Here is a 21,332-nt window from a genome sequence, read left to right as displayed (position 1 = left end):
TAATAGGTCCCACCTCGATGAACTCAATGCATTCTACAACCGCTTTGAACAGAAGGTTGGCGGTGGAATGCAACTTACCCATAACAGTAATAATTATTAATTTCTGTCCGAGTCTGTCAGTCAGCCCAATATTTGCTGCAATTATATGTGACTAAAATGTAATTATTCAGAACAAGATACAGTACTTTTAGTTCAGTAATCCTAAAGATTGCTACTACAACTAGGTATAATAAAAAAAGGATTAATCAAGAAAAATCTATGTCCATTGTAGTTAGAAATGTCATAATTTATAATGGAGAATTAAGAAATAGTAACAAATTAAACAAATAATTTAGTTCTGTCTTCGTAGAAGAAACCTCGAATAACTTCCTAAAATGTTAGAAAACTGGAAATATAATGAAAAGATGGAATTGGAAGGAATTAGTATGTAAAAAAAAATGATGCTGGAATCATTAAAGGTCATTATCACTGGAAGTCAATAAATGTCCAGAGCCTGATAATCGGCAACACAGAGTATTTAAGAAAAGATGCTTCCCAAAGAACTTAAGAGAAAGACATAGAAGCAGGGTTATAGAGTCATGGAACTATACGGCACAGAAACAGATCCATCAGCCCAATTTGTCCTTGTCAAACCAAGCTAGTCCCACTTGCCTGATTAATATCGCTCCACACCTTTCCTATCAATGTACCCGTCAAAATATGTCTTTAAAATGTTCTAATGGTACTGCTTTGTCTAGCCTTTACTGCTTTGTCTAGCCGCATTCCATATATTGCCACCTTCTGTGTGAGAGAGTTGGCCCTCAGGTCCATTTTAAATCTTTCCCCTCACATTTTAAAACTATACCTTGCAGTCTTCTACTCTAGTTTTAGACACTCCTATCCTGGGGAAATGACTGTGCCTCATAACCTTGTATTTGCCTTTCAAAATATTATATACAGTATTTGGAGAAGGTCTCAGCCTCTAGCATTCCAGAAAAACATATCCAGACTATCTATCCTCTCCTTACAGCTCAAACCCTTCAGACACTTATTTATTTTTCACTCTATCCAGTTTATAATGATTTCCTTCCTGTAGCAAAGCAAGACTGTAGACAGTACTCAAAATGTAGCCTTACCAATTTGTTGTATAGCTGTAACATGACATCCTGCACTCAATACCCTCATGGATGAAAGCATGCATGCCAAACACCACCTTCACACCATGTCCACCTGTATTGCCATTTTCTTGGAACCACTAACCTACATCCATGGGTCTCTATTTTACCGCAATCTCTAGGGCCCTACTATTTACTGTCTACGTCCTGCCCTGATTTCTTCTACCAAAATGCAACATTTAACTCCATATGCTATTTCCTGGCCCATTGGCCTAGTAGACCATTCCCATTGTAATTGTAGATAACCTGTTAATAAATAAATAATGGAAGCATTGGTTGTCATCTTCTAAATTATGAAACAAATCCTGTAGATTGAAAGGTAGCAAATGTAACCCCTTTATTAACAAAACAAGAGGGAGAGAGAAGGCAGGAGACAACATGCTATTTGGCCAGCATTAGTGGTAGGAGAAACACTAAGCCTTTGAAAAGGATATGATAACAGGACACAGTAAATATTACTGAGAAAGGGGATGATGAATGGGAAATTGTATTCAACGCATCAAGGATTTGGGGAATGGATCTGGCAGAATAGAAGAAGGTAAACCACTGGATCTGGTGTCATTGTATTATCAAGAGGCTAAAATGTTGAGACATAAATGGGTCTGGAGACCCTTATACAGTAAGACTTGAAAACAAACATCCAAGTGTAACAAGCAGTTAGAATGGAAAATGACACGTTGGGCTTCATTGCAAGAGATTTTGAGTACAGAAACAAGGAAGTTTTGGGACAAGACCTTGGTGAGATCCTATCTAAAGTTTAGCATGCAATTTTGTCCACCATATCTCAGGAAGGATGTTCTTGGTTTGGAGGGTTAATCGACTGATTCCTGAGATTGCAGGAAAGATTGAGTCAGTTAGGCCAGAATTTATTAAGATAGCAGGAGGGATATCATGGAAACCTTTTACAGACAATTAGACATGATTAGACAGACATAATAGAGGATCTATGTTCCCGATGGCTGGGAAGCCCACAATAAGGACAATCTTGGTATCATGTTCGGCACAGACATTATGAGCTAAATTGTATGTTCCTGTGCTGTGCTTTTCTATGTTCAGCCTTAGCATGTGGGTTATGCCCTTAATATTCAGATCGGAAGACATTTATTTGGATGATAACGTGTGCGTGGAACTCTGCACCATAGTGGCCAAGTCATTAAAAATACTCAAGTAGGAGGCCAATATACTTCTTAACGCCAAAGAGATCTCGAGATCTGGGGAAAAGGTTGAAGCAGACAACTGATGAGGATGATCATCAAATATCATGTTGAGTGGTGGATCAGGCCTGAGAACCAAATGACTTACTCCTGCCCCTATTTTCTGTATTTTGATGAGTTTGGGAATATAGATATCTCATTATAGTTACACAGTGCATTGGGGAGGCCAGCTCTGAAGTATAGTGTGGTTTAAATCTCTGTACTAATACATATTATTTATTCTTATTATATTTACCAAACCTATCCTGGGATGATGGGGCTGCTATGTGAATAGAGATTGGATCAGCTACAGAAACATAGAAACATAGAAAATAGGTGCAGGAGTAGGCCATTCGGCCCTTCGAGCCTGCACCGCCATTCAATATGATCATGGCTGATCATCCAACTCAGTATCCTGTACCTGCCTTCTCTCCATACCCCCTGATCCCTTTAGCCACGAGGGCCACATCTAACTCCCTCTTAAATATAGCCAATGAACTGGCCTCAACTACCTTCTGTGGCAGAGAATTCCAGAGATTCACCACTCACTGTGTGAAAAATGTTATTCTCATCTCGGTCCTAAAAGATTTCCCCCTTATCCTTAAACTGTGACCCCTTGTTCTGGACTTCCCCAACATCGGGAACAATCTTCCTGCATCGAGACTTAAGAATATTGTAAGTTTCTATAAGATCCCCCCTCAATCTTCTAAATTCTAGAGAGTACAAGCCGAGTCTATCCAGTCTTTCTTCATATGAAAGTCCTGACATCCCAGGAATCAGTCTGGTGAACCTTCTCTGTACTCCCTTTATGGCAAGAATGTCTTTCCTCAGATTCGGAGACCAAAACTGTACGCAATACTCCAGGAGTGGTCTCACCAAGTGGTACAACTGCAGTAGAACCTCCCTGCTCCTATACTCAAATGCCTGTATTCCTTAGACTTTTGAAAAACAAAAGGGAATCTCTTCGAAACAAACAAAATTGTGACAGGGCTGGGCCTGGCTGGGGACATTAGCATGAGTACTTTCATTCTCAGGATCTGATGATGAAATTTGCTTCACTAAGAACTGTACTAATGGAATTCCCCACCAGAGGAGGCTGTTGAGGCCAAGTCATTACATACTATGAAACTCTGTTAAACTAGTACCATCAAAGTTCAAAAGGGCCTGTCCCTTTTGAACTTGATGGTGCGATTTTTTTCTGTACTAGCGACTGCCAGCATCATTAAAAATAATACATAATATATTTTATTGTCTGAAAAAGATTTGCGCAGCATGATTCAGCGTTTAGACGCATCGTGATGGAACAGTGTGGTTACACAGACGTATGACGCGCGAAGAATATTTTCAAGTGTCGGGGGTGGGGGTAGGTGGGGACACAATTTTTTGGAGGGTGGGAGTCGCAAGCTGGATATTGAAAATTTTAACAAAATCTTTTGGCGACCCTGATATGACGCCAATTTCAGTGGCCGCTGTGGCCAGAAAACCCAGGACCAGGCGGAGTGGGACAGACCCCGGGAGGTCAGCTTGGTTAACTTTGATGGGCGAAACGATCGCCCATTGGCACCGTTAGATTGCTGACATCTAGAGCACTAAATAGATGAGGTTTTTCTGTCGCACCTGGATTTTGGGTATGAACGGAGTCGGTAAAGGGACAAGTGTTGCATTTGCGGTTGCAAGGGAAAGTGCCCGGGAGGGGGTGGACCGAGGGGAAGGGAAGAATTGACAAGTCATGGAGGGAGCGTCAAGGCAGATAATAATTAAAAGGTGGCGAAACTAATAATAATACGGCTATTTTACTTGTCATGCGGGGATGGGACATAGGCGTGTTGCAAGGAGCCCTCGAGCCTCATTTATGGTGGAGGAGGGGAACCCCCGTCCCTGAATAGTGAGGACATTTCAGATGTCCTGGTGTAACTATCCGTGACGTAAAGGAATTTGTAGGGGATGGAGTTTACAGATGGGAAGAAGTGTAGTCCCCGCCATGGGAACATGGTATGTCGTTAAAAAATGAGACAGTAAAGGAATGGTAGGGAAGTGTCAAAATAGTTCAACAGATATTTCAGTGTCGGATGGAAATTAGAAAGTGCAGATGGTGTCTGTGCGACGTGATCCAGGAGACAGTAACCAGGGGCTGGGGGGGGGTGCACTAGCACGCAGGAAGTGGGAGAGGAGTCGAACGTGAAGTTCAGAGCCGACGAAAGTAGCTGTGTCTGGCGACGTGAAGCATCTGAGGGAGACATTCCAGGGGGGATGGGGGGCACTCAGCAGGGCCGGTTCAGAGCCGCTATAGCTTTGGGGATGAAGCTGTTCCTGAGTCTGGAGGTTCGGGCGTAGAAGGCCTTGTAACGTCTGCCGGAGGGAAGTGGTTCGAACAGTCCATTACAAGGGTGTGAGGAGTCATTATGGATGCTGACGGCCTTCCTGAGGCACCGTGTGTGGTAAATGCCCTCCAAGGCCGGTAGCTGTGTCCCAATAATCTCCTGCGCTCTGCTGACGACGCGCAGCTGAGATACCACACAGAGATACCATACATTAATATGCTCTTTGTGGTGCAGCGGTAGAAGGTTGTCAGCAGCTGTTGGGGCAGACCAGTCTTTTTTAATGTTCTCAGGAAGAACAGTCGTTGCTGTGCCTTGACCAGCGCAGCGGTGTTGGTGGACCATGTGAGGCCCTCTGAAATGTGAGTGCCCAGAAACTTAAAGCTGGACACTCTCTCCACACTTCCCCGTAGATGGAGATTGGAACGTATTCTACATTATGTGACCTTCTGAAGTCAATAATCAGCTCCTTGGTCGTGGAGGTGTTTAGTGACAAGTTGTTACGTGCACACCAGTCCGCCATGTTCTGCACCTCCGCCCTGTATTTTGTTTCATCACCGTTGGTGATCAGCCCAATCACTGTTGTGTCATCTGCAAACTTCACGATGGTGTTGGTGTCGAATGCAAGAACACAGTCGTGTGTGCAGAGGGAGTAGAGCATGGGGCTCAGTACACAGCCCTGTGGTGTGCCGGTGCTCAAGTCACTTTTATTTCTATAGCACATTTAAAAAAACAACTCTCGTTGACCAAAGTGCTTTACATTGGTGGAGGTGCTAACGTTATACAACAGTGGTTCATAGATTAAGTACATACATAAATACATACATATAGCCCTCCCTCAGAGGACGTTAAGAAAGGTTTGAGAGTAAAGATGAGTTTTAAGTCTCGACTTAAAAGAGTCGATGGCGGGGGCAGTTCTGATGGGAAGAGGGATGCTGTTCCATAGTCTAGGAGCTGCAACCACAAAGGTGCGGTTGCCCCTGAGCTTATGCCTAGACCGCGGGATGTTCAGTAACCCCAAGTCGGCCGATCTGAGGGACCTGGAGGTGGTGTAGTGGGTAAGCAGACTTTTGATGGAGGTGGGGGCAAGCCTGTAGGGCTTTGTAGACATAAAGAAGGATCTTGAACTTTATTCGGAACTTCACAGGGAGCCAGTGGAGAGAGGCCAGAATCGGGGTGATGTTGCCCCTTTTTCAGGTGCCCGTCGGGAGTCTCGCTGCGGTGTTTTGGATCAGTTGCAGGCGGAACAGGGAAGATTGGCTGATGCCTGTGTAAAGGGAGTTGCAGTAATCGAGGCGGGACAAGATAAATGTGTGGATGATCTTTTCAAGATCGTCAAACTGGAGGAATTGTTTTATTTTAGCTATCGTCCGAAGCTGGAAGAAGCTAGCTTTTACCACGGCATTGATTTGTTTGTCAAACTTCAATGCTGAGTCAAATATCACGCCAAGGTTTTTGACTTGAAGTTTGAGTAATGGGGTAAGGCTTCAAAGGCTGCCTGCTATCGATTTGATTGAGTCCGAGGGGTCGAGAAGGATGACCTCAGACTTACTCTTGTTTAGTTGGAGGAAGTTCTGGGCCATCCAACACTTTATATCCTCGAGGCAGTGGATAAGGTTAAGCAGATTTGAACGGTTGTTGGGCTTCAGGGCGAGATATGTATCGTCTGCATAGCAATGGAAGGAAATGCCGTGCCTTTGTGTGGGCAGAGGGGTTGTGTGGGGAGGTTATGTGTGGGCGGGGTGTGTGGGGGGAGGAAGGATGTGGGGAGGCTGGTTTGGGGGAGGGGTGTGTGTGGGGCAGCGGTGTGTGGAGGGAAGGGGTGTGTGTGAGTGTGGGCGGGGGGTATGCGTGGGTGTGGGAGTGTTGTGGGAGGGAGGGGGTTGTGAGCGGGGGGGATTTTTGAGCGGGGGGTGTGTGGGGGGGAGGAGTGGGGGTGGGAAGGGTGTGCGGTGGAGGGGTGTGGGGGTGGGGGGGCAAGGGGGGGAGAGCTTGGAGAAAAGACGGGGAAGGGCCATGGGGGAGAGTGCAGTATCACGGTGGAGGGGGGCAGGAGCCAAAGATGGGGATCAGAGGGGAAGGGGTTGGCGGTGCGATGGGGACTCACAGCGGGCGCAGGTCACTGGTTGCTGGCCACTGGCCGGAGGTCGCTTCGCTGGTCGTTTCACTGGTCGTTCTCCTCCGCCAGGATCATTGTCTCCGCTTTCCGTTTGGTGACATCGGCGGCATCTCCGACTGCGCTGGGCTGGGCTGGGCTGGGCCGTGCTGGGTCGGGCTGACGCGGCACTGACTGGCAGGAGAGGTGGTCGCTCTGCGCACACGTGGTTTTGAAGATTTTTAAACCTCGATAACTCTTACCATCTTCCACCGATCGTAACATAACTTGGTGCAATCGCAGCACAGGAGAACGTTGAATAAGCTGGCGAAAAATCATAGCGCTATCGCGTACTGTTTTTGCACAAATACACCAAACCAGAAGATAACAAGATCAGAGTTTTAGTTATGTATAGATCGATAGATAGAAGATAAATAGATATTTAAAAGCACGAGTATCGATGGTATAACAGTGAGAGTGAGAATATGGTATTGAGATAGATAAGTAATGATCATGTTGCGTTTCAGTAAAGGTTAGAAGTGCTGAATAGCTCTGCCTCCTATTTTCTATATTTATATGTTGCTTCTCATTGGAGAAAGGTAGAGAATAATGAGAGGTGAACTTGTGGATTTATTGTGCAATTTATTTTCAAAATCTTCTTTCCAGCAATGATATATAGTGAACTATAATAATAAAGCAGAAAGATGGCAATATTCACCCAACATTGAACTCTCTGCTGTGCTGTGATAACACTCTTTCACTTAAATTGATACTGCATCTGACATATCAAAGTTGCTCTCTCTCTTACTTTTTCAGTTTCTGTCCTCTCACAGGTCCACATTATTATCCCTGTAAGTTCACTCAATCTCTGAGTCCTCACGTTCTCACCAACCTGCTTTGTATCACCACTGCTCCACTTCATTTCTCGGTTCCTACTCTCTTCTCTTCTATCTCCACTACTCCATTCACACTCCATTCACACTCTCGGATACTGATCACACATAGGCCTGCCTTGGATATCCATTACTCTATTCACTCTCTCAATTCCTGTTTTCTTTAACAGTTCCCTCATCGTTAAACAGAAATCAGGAATGATCAAGAACAACAAGCATGCCACTGAAAACTAGAAGATAGTGCTGATCCCAAACACAATTCCATCAGTGTGAATTTTGCATGATTAACTAAAACATTTATAGTGAAAGATGTGCTGACAAAAAAAAACTATTTTGCAGTGGTCAAAATGTAATGGAATAGCATACAACTCATAACAATGCTAATTTTTCAGAAGGTAGATAAAAGTGCTGGAGAAACTCAGCGGGTGATAAATCCTGACCAATTGCTCTGGAAAGTACACCATTCTGCTATTTATTTCCCACAATGAAACACAGCATCTGTCAACATGGGACAGCTCATTAGCAATCCTTTAATTCTTGTGAATAAGCTGTGAGTACAGACTGAATGGCTAGAAAACTAATGCTAAATAAAACATTTTCTATGCAAAATAAAAAATCAAGAGGAAGATGGACATTAAAGCTACCCGTATAGAAAGACATTAGAAACAGACCCCTCAGCACAACTCGTCCATGCCTCCCAGGATATCCCACCTAAGCTAGTCCCATTTGCCTACATTTTTTCTATATCCCTCTAAACCTATCCTATCCATGTAACTGTCCAAGAATTTTTCAAATGTTGTTATTGTTCCACCCTCAACTACCTCCTCTGACAGCACGTTCCATATACTAATCACCCACTGTGTGGAAAAGTTGCCCTTCAGGTTTCTATTAAATCTTTCTCCTCTGATACATCATTGCCCATTATTCATCCAACAATGTTGGGAACCTGCTGGCAACAATAGGTTCCACCCCAATTAACTCAATGCATTCTATGACTGCTTTGAATAGAAGGTTGATGGTGGAATGCCACTTAGTCCACCAGTCTCAAGTGCACCTGTTACTTTCCCGAGAGTAAACCCACAGAAAGCATTTGGTCCAGATGGAGTCCCCAGCTACGTCCTCAGGACCTGTGTGGATCAGCTGGCTGATGTGTTCAGGGACATCTTTAATCTCTCACTACTCCATTCTGAGGTCCCCACTATCATCCCAGTGCCAGAGGAAAATAAGGTAGAGTGTTTTAATGACTGCCGTCCAGTTCGGGCATCCACCAACATGAAGTTCTTCACGAAACTGAAGCACATTAACCCCAGCTTTGATTCAATGCTGTTTACTTACCGTCACAATAGGTCCACAGCAGACACCATGTCCCTCATCTCTAAAATACCTAGACATTGAGATCACCATTAATGGATCCAATTTCCAAGCAGTATTTTGTGGGAGTATCCCTTCTGCAGTTATCAGCACACATTTCTTCTGTTTATGTGAATGAACATGGCTTATAAACACAACAATAGAAAATTGAGCATTGCACATAATTGGTGGAACCTTGCAAAGTAATCAAATTATTAATAATTATCTAATTTAGTGTGCAATTATAACTGTGCAAAATATAAAATATCTTTGCAGGTATGGATGGAACATTTAGAAAATGGACACATTTTAAAATTTGAGGCAGACAGATGGTTATCATTTCATCATGATGATGGAGAAATTTTACGTGAATTCCCTGTCATACGGGAAGATACAGGCAAGCCAATTTATCCAGGTATGGAAACTCCAATCTAAAATGAGTATGTTGCTAACCAACCCACAGTATTACCATGGAGAAAATGATTTAAAAAAAACCACTTGTTTGAGATTTCCTCTAAATTTCATTCATTAAATTAGAATTCAAGTTCCTACAATGGACAAACTTGGGATGTTTTCTCTGAGATTTGAGGTTGAGGGGAGACCTGATAGAACTATATATAAATTGATGAAAGACTGCATGAGTAGACAGTCAGAATGTCAGGGGTTATGGAGAGAAGACAGAAGAATGGGGTTTAGAAGGAAAGATAGATCAGCCATGCCTGAATGGTGGAATACACTTGATGGGCCAAATGGCCTAATTCTGCTCCTATACCTTATGAACATGAGAATTTTTATTCCCCAGTGAAAATGTCAAAGGCTAGAAGCATAACTTTAAGGTGCAAGGTGTTATAAGGTGTTATAAATAGAGAGAGTTGGATGCCTAGAAGACACTAGTGGTGGTGGTGGAGGCAGATGAAATAGAGATATTTAAGAACCTTTTAGATAATCATATGGAGATGCAAGGAATGGAGGGATATGGATCTTGTGCAAGCCGTGCAGATTAATGTAACTTGGCATCATGTTCAGCGCAGACATTGTTTGCCATTGGGCCTGTTCCTGTGCTATAATATCCTAATCAGAACAACTTCTAAATACATGAATGAAGCCAAAGAGAAACATGCATGCCATACGCATTGTGTAACTAACCAAATTCCAAATAATATTTAACCTTAATTCACCTTGTCTCCTTTTACCTTTTTATTCCTTTTCTATGTATCATAATGGGCTTGCTTTTAACATTGGGTAGCATGAAGATTTTTTATGCAATGGAAGGAGTTAGATAAAACCTGGGAAATTGACAGTGGATTGCAAGAGTCAAGAGTGTTTTATTGTCATATGTCATGGGCGGGACAAATAAAGTCTTACTTGTTGCTGCACAACAGATATGTATATATGTAAACATTGTACATAACGGGGGGGAAAAAAAGAAAAAGTTAAATAAATAACAATCATAGTTCTTAAACTGTGGCCCTTGGTTCTGGACTCCCCCAACATCGGGAACATGTTTCCTGCCTCTAGCGTGTCCAAACCCTTAATAAACTTATATGTTTCAATAAGATACCCTCTCATCCTTCTAAATTCCATAGTATACAAGCCCAGCCGCTCCATTCTCTCAGCATGTGACAGTCCCGCCATCCCAGGACTTACCCTAGTGAACCTACGCTGCACTCCCTCAATAGCAAGAATGTCCTTCGTCAAATTTGGGGACGAAAATTGCACACAATACTCCTGGTGTGGTCTGTCTAGGGCCCTGTACAACTGCAGAAGGATATCTTACTCCTATACTCAACTCTTCTTGTTATGAAGGCCAACATGCCATTCGCTTTCGTCACTGCCTGCTGTACCTATGTGACAGGGACCCGACAGGTCCCACTTAGTCTAGTAATCAACTCCTCCTGTTATAAAGGTCAACATGCAATTCACTTTCTTCACTGCCTGCTGTACCTGCATGCTTACTTGGGCCCTGTACGACTGCAGAAGGACCTCATTGTTCTTATACTCAACTATTCTTGTTATGAAGACCAACATGCCGTTCGCTTTCTTCACTGCCTGCTGTACCTGCATGCTTACTTTCAGTGATTGATGAACAAGGACCCCCCCAGATTGTACTTCCCCTTTTCCTAACCTGACACCATTTAGATAGTAATCTGTCTTCCTGTTTTTGATACCAAAGTGGATAACCTCACATTTATGCACATTAAACTGAATCTGCCATGCATCTGCCCACTCACTCAACCTGTCCAAGTCACCCTGCATTCTCATAGCATCCTCCTCACAGTTCACACTGCCACCCAGCTTTGTGTCATCTGCAAATTTGTTAATTTGAATCCCTTCATCTAAATCATTGATGTATATTGTAAATAGCTGCGGTCCCAGCACCGAGCCTTGTGGTACCCCACTAGTCACTCCCTGCCATTCTGACTGCCATTTTCCTTTAACCTTCTCCCTAGTTACCCGATTGTTTTTAATGTAAAGCTTTGAGATTTACTTTAATCCAACTTGCCAATGGCATTGTAAGAACTTTCATCTTGTATTGTTATTTTTGCATGATTATGCAGTCACCTATTGCTAAGTCAAATGTATCAGCTACCATTTTGCTTGCTGGTTACAACACAAAAAAGCAACATTAAATATCTGCCGATCGCATTTGGCTAGAAACTCGCAAAACAGCCACAAAATAGGTGATTGCATGCGTTCATATAATTGTGACCATAAAAATGTCTGATTATCGTCAAAAATATGAATCCTGTTCTTTAAAGTTGTTCAGGGATAGAAATGACCAATCTAGTTTTACCAGTTTTACCAATACATTGTAGACTCTTAACTACCTTCCATTTAGTTGTTTCAAACTTCTATAACATGACCTGGGAAGAAGAACATTGGACAGACTATCCAGCACCATTCTATCAGTGGAATTGAAACACAAGAAAAGCACATCCAGCAATGTTCACACTGAAAAGTTAAGCTGTCTGGCATGGTCAAACTGGATATAATTATACCATTCAGACAATGCTCCATACGTGAATATATCCTGTCACACTAGAAGGACCGGCCAATGATGGCTAATGGTAAACACTGCCCAGGCCATCACTGGCTCTGACCTCCTCACCATCGAAGGGATCTATCGTGGTCGCTGTCTCAAAAAGGCAGTAAACATCATCAAATACCAACACCATCCTGGCCTCACACTCATCTCACCACTGCCATCGGGAAGAAGGTGTAGGAGCCTGAGAATTGTAACATCCAGGTTCAGGAACAGCTTCTTCCCTACAGCCATCTGGCTATTAAACACTACAACCTCATAAGCTATGAACTACAATAGACTATTACCCTGTATTATTTTTTATTATTATTGCACTGTTATTGTTTGTTCTTTTTTTCTGAGTTTTTGTTATATTATTTATTATTATTACATATTCTGTTGTGCTGCTGCAAGTAAGAATTTCATTGTTCTATCTGGGCCACATGAGTCTTGACTCTGAAACATAGAAACATAGAAAATAGGTGCAAGAGGAGGCCACTCGCCCCTTCGAGCCAGCACCGCCATACATTGTGATCATGGATGATCGTCCCCAATCAATAACCCGTGCCTGCGTTCTCCCCATATCCCTTGATTCCACTAGCCCCTAGAGCTCTATCTAACTCTCTCTTAACTTGACTCTTGACAGTGGAAGGGAATTGTTTTAGGTGTCTTTCGAAGTTATGTGAAGCGTGTGAAGTCTCCTGCCATCAGGTCCGAATTAGCCATCAGCTATTTACCAGCCAATGAATAAGAAAGTGAGAAGTTCATTGTTCCGTTTCGGCACATATGACAAAAAACACACTGCTCCAGGTAGATGATCAAAGAAGAATCACTGGTGGTAGCATGGGCATGGAATGTGTGATGGATGGAGGTTGTAACATCCAACTACAAGGTTAACATTGACACAGACTAAACTGGCTGAGCAAATAAGCCCAAATGTGCATAGATAGTAAAAAAGAGAAATTACATGAGGTTAAAAGCTTGCTTGATCTTGTTATCACCAATCACAAGGTTAATCCCCGGGATGGCGGGACTGCCATATGAGGAAAGATTTGAAAGACTGGGCGTATATTCACTGGAATTTAGAAGGATGAGAGGCATTCTTATAGAAACGTAAAAATTATAAAAGGACTGGACAAGCTAGATGCAGGAAAAATGTTCCCAATGTTCGGGGAGTCCAGAACCAGGGGCCACAGTCCAAGAGTAAAGGGGAGGCCATTTAAAACTGAGATGAGAAAAAACGTTTTCACCCAGAGAGTTGTGAATTTATGGAATTCCCTGCCAAAGAGGGCAGTGGAGGCCAAGTACTGGATGGATTTAAGAGAGAGTTCGAAAAAGCTCTAGGGGCTAGTGGAGTCAAGGGATATGGGGATAAAGCAGGCACGGGTTATTGATCATGGGTGATCAGCCATGATCACAATGATTGGCGGTGCTGGCTCAGAGGGCCGAATGGCCTACTCCTGCACCTACTTTCTACGTTTCTATAATCATTGCATACAATCATCATTGTAGAAATCATGAATATTTCTTTTTTAGTATAGTTTATTATTGTCATGTGTGCCGAGGTACAGTGCAACAATTTTGTTTGTTCACTAGTTAGTCTGAGAGAAGACTATACATGAATACAATCACACCATCCACAGTGCGCAAATAGCGGATAAAGGGTACAACATTTATTGCAAAGATATAACATTGAAGTCTTATTATAGTAGCAATGTTACAAAATTTTGAGATTTAAAAAATCAAGTCTGCAATTTATCCCATCAGATAAAGCATAACAATAAGTTTAATTTGACACCAAATTCACTTTCACATCTCAAGTATTAAAAAAGTTATGGCCATTTTCATACTCGGAAATTAGCATCTGGTTCCCTATTGATTTTCAATGGACATTACAAAAAAGCTGTGATCTTGGATAGTCAAAAGCCCATTTCTTAAGGAAAGATTAACATTTTTAAATAGCCTAAGTGTCCAAATATTATTCACAAATAATTCACAATATAACATGATTTTTATATCTAATTTACATTAATTTATAGGCCAAATGGAAGGAATTTAGTGTTCAATTGCTGTAAATAAATGCCCATTTAAATCGGCTTTCTAGTGGGTTCATGTGGAACGCGCTGGTTTAGAACGTTGACATCGCGCTGGATTAGTGCCCTCAAATGCCGAGAAAAATACTGCGGGATATAAAAAGCCCAAAATGAACTACTCGTTATAGATAATTTGATATACAGGGTTATATATATGCCCCATTTAATGTAAAAATAAGGTACATACCTTTAATTGTTTGCTTTATAAAACCCTGGGGCTGCGAGAGGTTGCGGAATGAGACAGTAATTTTAAAATTATTATAACTATTATTCGAGGCCTATAAAACTAATAATACCTTTTGCGACCGGGTCTTGCAGCGATTTTTCGTTAATGATTTACTAGGCTGAAGATCTGCGATTAGAACAGCCTAGTAAAAATCGCGTTTTAAACCCGCCCCCTTCAACCAGCGCCAAAATCGCGGACATGGCTGAGGGCAGATTCCCAATGACGATTCAGGTAGGTTTTGTAACATACCTAATTATAGATAGCTCAAAGGTCTTCAATGGGGTAGATGGGAGTCAGGGCTGCACTCTAACTGATGAGAGGACCATTCAGTTGCATGATAACAGCTGGGAAGGACATGTTCCCAAATCTGAAGGTAGGTGTTTTCAAACTTTACCTCTTCACTGATGGGAGAGCAGAGAAGAGGGGGTGACCGAGGTGAGACAGGTCCTTGAATATGCTACCGACCTTGCTGAGGCAGTGTGAAGTGTAGATAGCAAATAGTCTGAATATTTCTTGGTTCAAAAAATTCAATTTCTAAATGTTTCTCAACCTGCTATGATTAAAAGAAGGGAGTAGAGGTGCAACGCAATTATTTGACATTTCCTCTATGTTATTCTTGAGATCTTGTGGTCAGGGATATTTTAAAAATATTTTTGTTTGTTTCAGTCTTTATAATACTACAATAATTAGAATTGACATTTCACTTTGTTGTACATTTGACAGTAATGAAATACCAAGTACGTATACATACTGAACATTTGGAAAATGATGATTCATATCTTCCCATCTACATCTGCATCTATGGGAAAAGAGGAGACACTGGACTCCGTTATCTATACACATTTGATCACTCTGCCAAATTGGAACATGGACAGGTATGTTTGTGGCCAGATCATAAGGGCAGACATTTAGGACTTTTCTAACATTTTCTTAAAGATTGGATTTTTCCAATTGGAAGCTGTGTCTCTTTCCCCCCTTCCTCTCTGCCCCCCCCCCCCCCTCACACCCCCCCCTCCCCCCCCCCCCCTCCTCTCTTCCCCCCCCCCCCCTCCCTCTCTTCCCTATGTAGAAAACTTGCCCCACATATCTCCATTAAACCTTTCCTCTCTCGTCTTATAGCTATGCCCTCTAGTGTTGGACATTTTACATTGGGAAAAAGATTCTGACTGTCTACCCTATCTATACCTCACATTATTTTATATACTTCTATCAAGCCTTCCCTCAACCTCCGACACTCCAGAGAAAACAATCCATGTCTCTCCAACCTCTCCTTGTACTTGAAGCACACTAATCTGGGCAGCATTCTGTAAACCTCCAATGCTCCCTCTCCGAAGCCTCTACATCTTTACTGCGATTGGGCGACCAGAACTGCAAACAACACTCCAGATGCGGCCTAACCAACATCCTTTAGAGCTGCATCATGATTTCCTGATTGTTCTATTCAATGCCCCTAATAATGAAGGCTAACATACCATATACCTTCTTCACCACCCTATCTACTTATGCTGCCCAGTGAACTATGAACCTGGATTCCAGGACCCCTCAGCACATCAATGCTGTTAAGGGTCTCACTATTAACTGTGTAGCCTCTCGTCACATTCAGTCACCCAAAGGCTAATGACCTCACCCTTGCTCATGTTAACCTCCATCTGCCATTTCTACAGCTGATCTATATGTGTTCTTTGGTAATGTTTAGTAAGGTCCACATTGTATTTAAGAGCATTGACATCACTACAGTTGTATTCCATTTATGAAATGGCGGTAGGCCTTCAGAAGATGAATGTTGCCCCAGTATAAGATAAAGAGCCTGTCGCTAGCAGAGCTGTTGGCATGTTGTCTGTCTATGAAGCAAGGACCAGCTGTCAAAATGCAATTGTTTTCCACCTCAGAAGTCAAGCCCTTCTTCCTTTGTGAAAGCACCATGCTTGAAGGTCGATATGTCAGATGCCCACCTTAGATAGTACAATGCTCCATCAGTGTTTGAGATCCATGAAGTCTGCTCTGCTCACCCACCTGAAACTCAAAGGAGAACTTGCCTCAAATTATCAGTGCTTAAAGCATCAATTTTCCAAGGGAACCAATAATATTTGAGAATGATGCAACTGACATTGTCTTCTCATGCAGTGTCATTGTAGGTTCCTTTGAATCATCAAAGAATTTATAAGCATGTTTTTTTCATACTCTCATATTCCTTTGAATATAGTGGACATGTTAATGGTATGCTACAATACTGGAGTGGTTAGGGCAATCTGAATTACAAGCTAAATAAACTTAGGTACAAAGTAAGAACAATATTTCAGGTGTTGTATTACGCACTATGCACTAAGCACGTAAAATATATTTTCATTGATCTGCAACTTGACTTTTTTTTTCTAACATTTTCTTAAAGATTGGATTTTTCCAATTGGAAGCTGTGTCCTTGGGTGAGCTGCAGAAAGTGCTCCTGCACACTGAAGCCAATGACAAACAACCTTGGTTTTGTGAACAAGTGGTCATTAAAGAGCAGGATAACAATCAATTAGAATATGTCTTCAACTGTAACAGGTAACAATTATGTTGATATTAAGAATTTGGAATATCATATTTCCTAGTATTTTACAATAATACATTTATATCAATATATTTGCATTGCTCAGTTATGGTTATAGAAACAAAATCATGCTAAGGAATAACACTTTAACAGTGTTAACAGTGTTAACTTTAACAGGAATAACGGTCATTTGTATGGTAGCATTAGCAGTCAACAGAGTATATATCCTGACGGTGTTCACATCATAGCAGGGGACTTTAATCACGCGGACTTGAAGAAAATGCTGCCCAAATTCTACCAGCACGTGAAATGTGCTACAAGAGGAGCTAACACCCTGGACAAGGTCTACTCCAACATCAAGCTGGGCTACAGGGCTAGACCACTACCACACCTGGGCCAGTCTGACCATATGTCCCTGCTCTTAATTCCTGCATATGCCCCCCTCAGGAAAACCGCTCCTACTATTACAAAGACCATCACAACCTGGCCTGATGGTGCTTCTCAGCAGCTGCAGGACTGTTTCGACAGGGCCAACTGGGAGGTGTTTGAACACCGGGACCTGGAGGTGTTCACAGACAGTGTACTGTGTTACATTTAAAACTGCATGGACACGGTCACAGTGGACAAACGCATCCGGGTCTACCCCAACCAGAAGCCCTGGATGACCCGGGAGGTCCAGCGGCTGTTGAATGAGAGGAACACCGCTTTTAGGTCTGGCGACAGGGCTTTATACAGCACAGCCCGAGCTAACCTGAAGAGAGGCATCAGAGAGGCCAAATCAAACTACAGGAGGAAGATAGAGGACCACCTGGACAGTAATAACAGCAGGCAGGTGTGGCAGGGGATCCAGTATCTCACCAACTATAAGACCAACCTTGGAGCTGTTGAAGGTGACGCCTCGCTGGCAGAGGAGCTGAACCACTTCTTTGCTCGCTTTGAAGTGGAGCCACCCGAGACAGCCACATCACAGCACATGGTCCACAGCAGCCTAACCCTCAAGATAGAGGAGCATGAGGTGAGGCGCACGCTGCGGGCCATCAATCCAAGGAAGGCTACTGGACCTGACGGCGTCTCTGGACGCGTGTTGAAGGACTGCGCAGACCAGCTGGCTGGAGTCTTTACAAGGATTTTTAACCAGTCTCTGGCCCAGTCCACTGTTCCACCCTGTCTGAAGTCCTCCACCATAGTCCCCTTGCCCAAAAAAAACAACATCTCCAGCCTCAACGACTACCGGCCAGTCGCACTCACACCAGTGGTGATGAAGTGTTTTGAAAAACTGGTCCGGGGTCATATCACATCACTCCTGCCCCGAAGCTTTGACCCCCACCAGTTTGCGTACAGAGCAAATAGATCTACAGAGGACGCTGTAGCCACAGCTCTCCATGCTGCACTGTCTCACCTGGAGCAGCGGGGGAGCTACGTGCGGATGCTCTTTGTGGACTACAGCTCTGCTTTCAATACCATCCTTCCCCACAAACTGGTGGACAAACTGGGGGACTTGGGACTTCCACACTCCACCTGTACGTGGATAAATAGCTTCCTGTCGGGTCGCAGCCAGAGAGTCAGAGTGGGCATCATACATCCACGGCCCTCAGCCTCAGTACCGGCTCTCCACAGGGCTGCGTACTGAGCCCCCTGCTCTACACCATCTACACACATGACTGCACCCCCGCCCACCACAGCAACACCATTGTCAAATTTGCGAATGACACTACGGTGGTGGGACTCATCTCCGGGGGGGACGAGTACGCCTACCGGGATGAGGTGGAGCAGCTGACAGTGTGGTGTGAAGAAAATAACCTGCTCCTCAACACCTTAAAGACAAAGGAAGTAATAATAGACTTCAGGAAGAATAAAACGGACATGGTACCATTGACTATCAGAGGGGACTGTGTAGAGAGGGTGGAGGATTTCCGCTTCCTGGGAATCCATATTGAGGAGGACCTGACGTGGAGCGTGAACACCACTGCGCTGCTGAAAAAGGTCCAGCAGAGACTGCACTTCCTGAGGGTGCTCAGGAAGAATAACATCACTCAGAGACTGCTGCTGTCCTTTTATCGGTGCTCCATTGAGAGCATACTAACATACTGTGTATGCGTGTGGTACACCAGCTGCACAGCGGCTCAGAGGAAAGCGCTCCAGAGGGCCATTGACAATGCCCAGAGGATTGTCGGCTGCCCTCTCCTTACCTTGGAGGACTTACACAGTTCCCGCTGCACCAAAAAATCCCAGAGCATCATAAAGGACATTTCCCACCCCGGACACTCCCTGTTTGAACTGTTGCCGTCAGGCAGACGGTACAGATCTACAAGGACAAGGACGAACAGACTAAAAAACAGTTTTTACCCCACTGCTATAAAAGCACTAAATGTAGCCACCAAGGAACGCAGGGGCGAGACAAACTAAGGGACTGTGAAATCGACAGAAGGATGGAGGGTTGGGTGTTTATGCGTGCTATTTTCGTGATATTTATTTAGTTGTTTATCTTTTAATATTTTACCTTGTATGTATCGTTAGCTTTTAGAAATGTTTGAATGGTGCACTGACTGGCTGACATTTTTAAATTTCGTTGTACATGGCTCATGTTACAATGACAATAAAGAAACTATTCTATTCTATTCTACTTTCCTTTTCTCACTGATTTTGAAAAAGTGTAATATGACAAAGACCCTGAAAATTAGATCTATTAGCCTTAATTTTGTTTAATATCACAAATTATTCAGTAGTTTCTATTTGAATGAAAGTCAGAATAAGTTTGTATAACCAAGGGACAAATTTCCCTTGGCAATAATTTCAGTGAAAATGTCAGGATGGAAGACATGGTAATGGAAAAATTATCAGTGTTGATTAATTACATTCCGAGGTTCAATTTGGGGCTACGTGCAATAATTTAAGTGTGTCTACGTTTGGAGCACCATGTGTGCAAATATTCTGATATGTGGCGTGTTATTTACTCATGGTTCCTTTATTAGACTTTGCTGGCTTTATCTTGCACTAATTGTTATTCCGTTATCATGTATCTATACACTGTAAATGGCTTGTTTGTAATCATGTATTGTCATTCTGCTGACTGGATAGTACCCAACAAAAGCTTTTCACTGTACCTCGGCACACCTGACAATAATCTGAATTGATGGAACTCATGTGTGTTTAAGATTATAATCTCATTTTATACATATTTTCAAATTGTTATTGTGGCTGGGGACTCTATTTTCCTCCACCTCCTTGCCTGTGTTCTTGACTTGTATTTGCAGTGTAAAGCAAGAACAGGAATTTAAAGATATCACCAATATGGCATGTTAATGTTCTCTCAAGATGAATTGAGGGCAGGTAACTGGGAAAAAAGTTGTTTTCATAAACTGCTAAACAGGGTGCTAAAATACTTTTTACATTTTAATTTTTGTCTTATCTTTTGCAAGATATGTGGATATTCTATCCCTTCTTCAGATTATGAAATAATCCATGCCATTTCTTTGAGTAGATTTTATCTTTACCACTAGTATGAATACAGTTAAGCGTGTTTTAAAGGACTGCAAAATTTGACGTGATCAAGGAAAATATGGCCACAAAGGAATTAGGTGATTAGGAAAACCTTTATGAAATTACATTTGAGATTCAAGAGCTTACTACATGTGACTACCTGGAGCAGCTACACTTTTCATGACTTTTATTACACCCACCCAATTCCAATTATTTACCCTGCAAATTCTGGAAGGCTCACTTCCCCCCCATTAACATTGGGATCATGCCCCAGAAACCTGAAGTCTCAAAACACTGTTTCAGTTATCTATTCATGTATGTCCTTGCATTTGCATACTTGTGAGTTGACTTTAGGCATGACTACAGATCTTTTATTGGGAATTCGATTCTGTATTGGCAAGCTGGGTCCGAGTGAGGACTAGAACCAGGCTCCAGAGTGCAGGTGGAAGATAGGTTGTGGAGTGTGATCCATGTGTGTGGCTGGAGACAAGCTGATACATACAAGCTCAAATCTATCAGCATAATAGTTGTTACAAACATGGAAGAGTCATTGCCTGCAACCATAGTCGTATGAGTTGAGTGGTTTACAGTTATCCGTGGGAAATGAGTGCCACGATCTCTCATGAATAGCAATGTCATGGTGTATGTGTGAGATAGGTGAGTTATTATTTTAATGTCACTCAGCTATAAAAAGGACTATAATATTTTGATTTTTCAATGTAATATATGGATTTATTTTTATTAATAGGTGGTTTCCATATACCTTAATGGATGTTTTGCATACAGATATTATGATCCCACTTTCTGGTGAGAACAGTTTAAATATTTAAGCCTTGTATGTGAAAATTGTTTTTGATTGGTGCTAAAGAAAGATAACATTTGGTTGGATAGAGCATTAGAAATAAAACATTGCAACTTCAATGATTAATCCTAGGAGTATCTAAGCTCATGAAATTGCAGTTTAACATATGGATGGAG

The 21,332-nt window shown here is 42.6% G+C and overlaps 1 protein-coding gene across 1 annotated transcript in view; it reads left to right on the top strand.

Annotated features, from left to right (window-relative positions):
• The window catches only part of LOC129696043 (lipoxygenase homology domain-containing protein 1-like), a 185,140-nt gene that overhangs the window by 99,635 nt on the left and 64,173 nt on the right, over positions 1 to 21,332 (top strand). Inside the window, exons 23-27 of the mRNA XM_055633450.1 lie at positions 9,280 to 9,418; positions 15,068 to 15,244; positions 16,548 to 16,561; positions 16,734 to 16,888; positions 21,103 to 21,161. Coding sequence (XP_055489425.1) covers positions 9,280 to 9,418; positions 15,068 to 15,244; positions 16,548 to 16,561; positions 16,734 to 16,888; positions 21,103 to 21,161 — 544 coding nt within the window. The remainder of the gene's footprint in view (positions 1 to 9,279; positions 9,419 to 15,067; positions 15,245 to 16,547; positions 16,562 to 16,733; positions 16,889 to 21,102; positions 21,162 to 21,332) is intronic.

Source organism: Leucoraja erinacea, chromosome 4 (genome assembly GCF_028641065.1).
Source record: "Leucoraja erinacea ecotype New England chromosome 4, Leri_hhj_1, whole genome shotgun sequence".
NCBI lineage: Eukaryota > Metazoa > Chordata > Chondrichthyes > Rajiformes > Rajidae > Leucoraja > Leucoraja erinaceus.
Note: the sequence above shows the minus strand (reverse complement) of the source record. Positions and strands in the feature narration are given on the sequence as shown.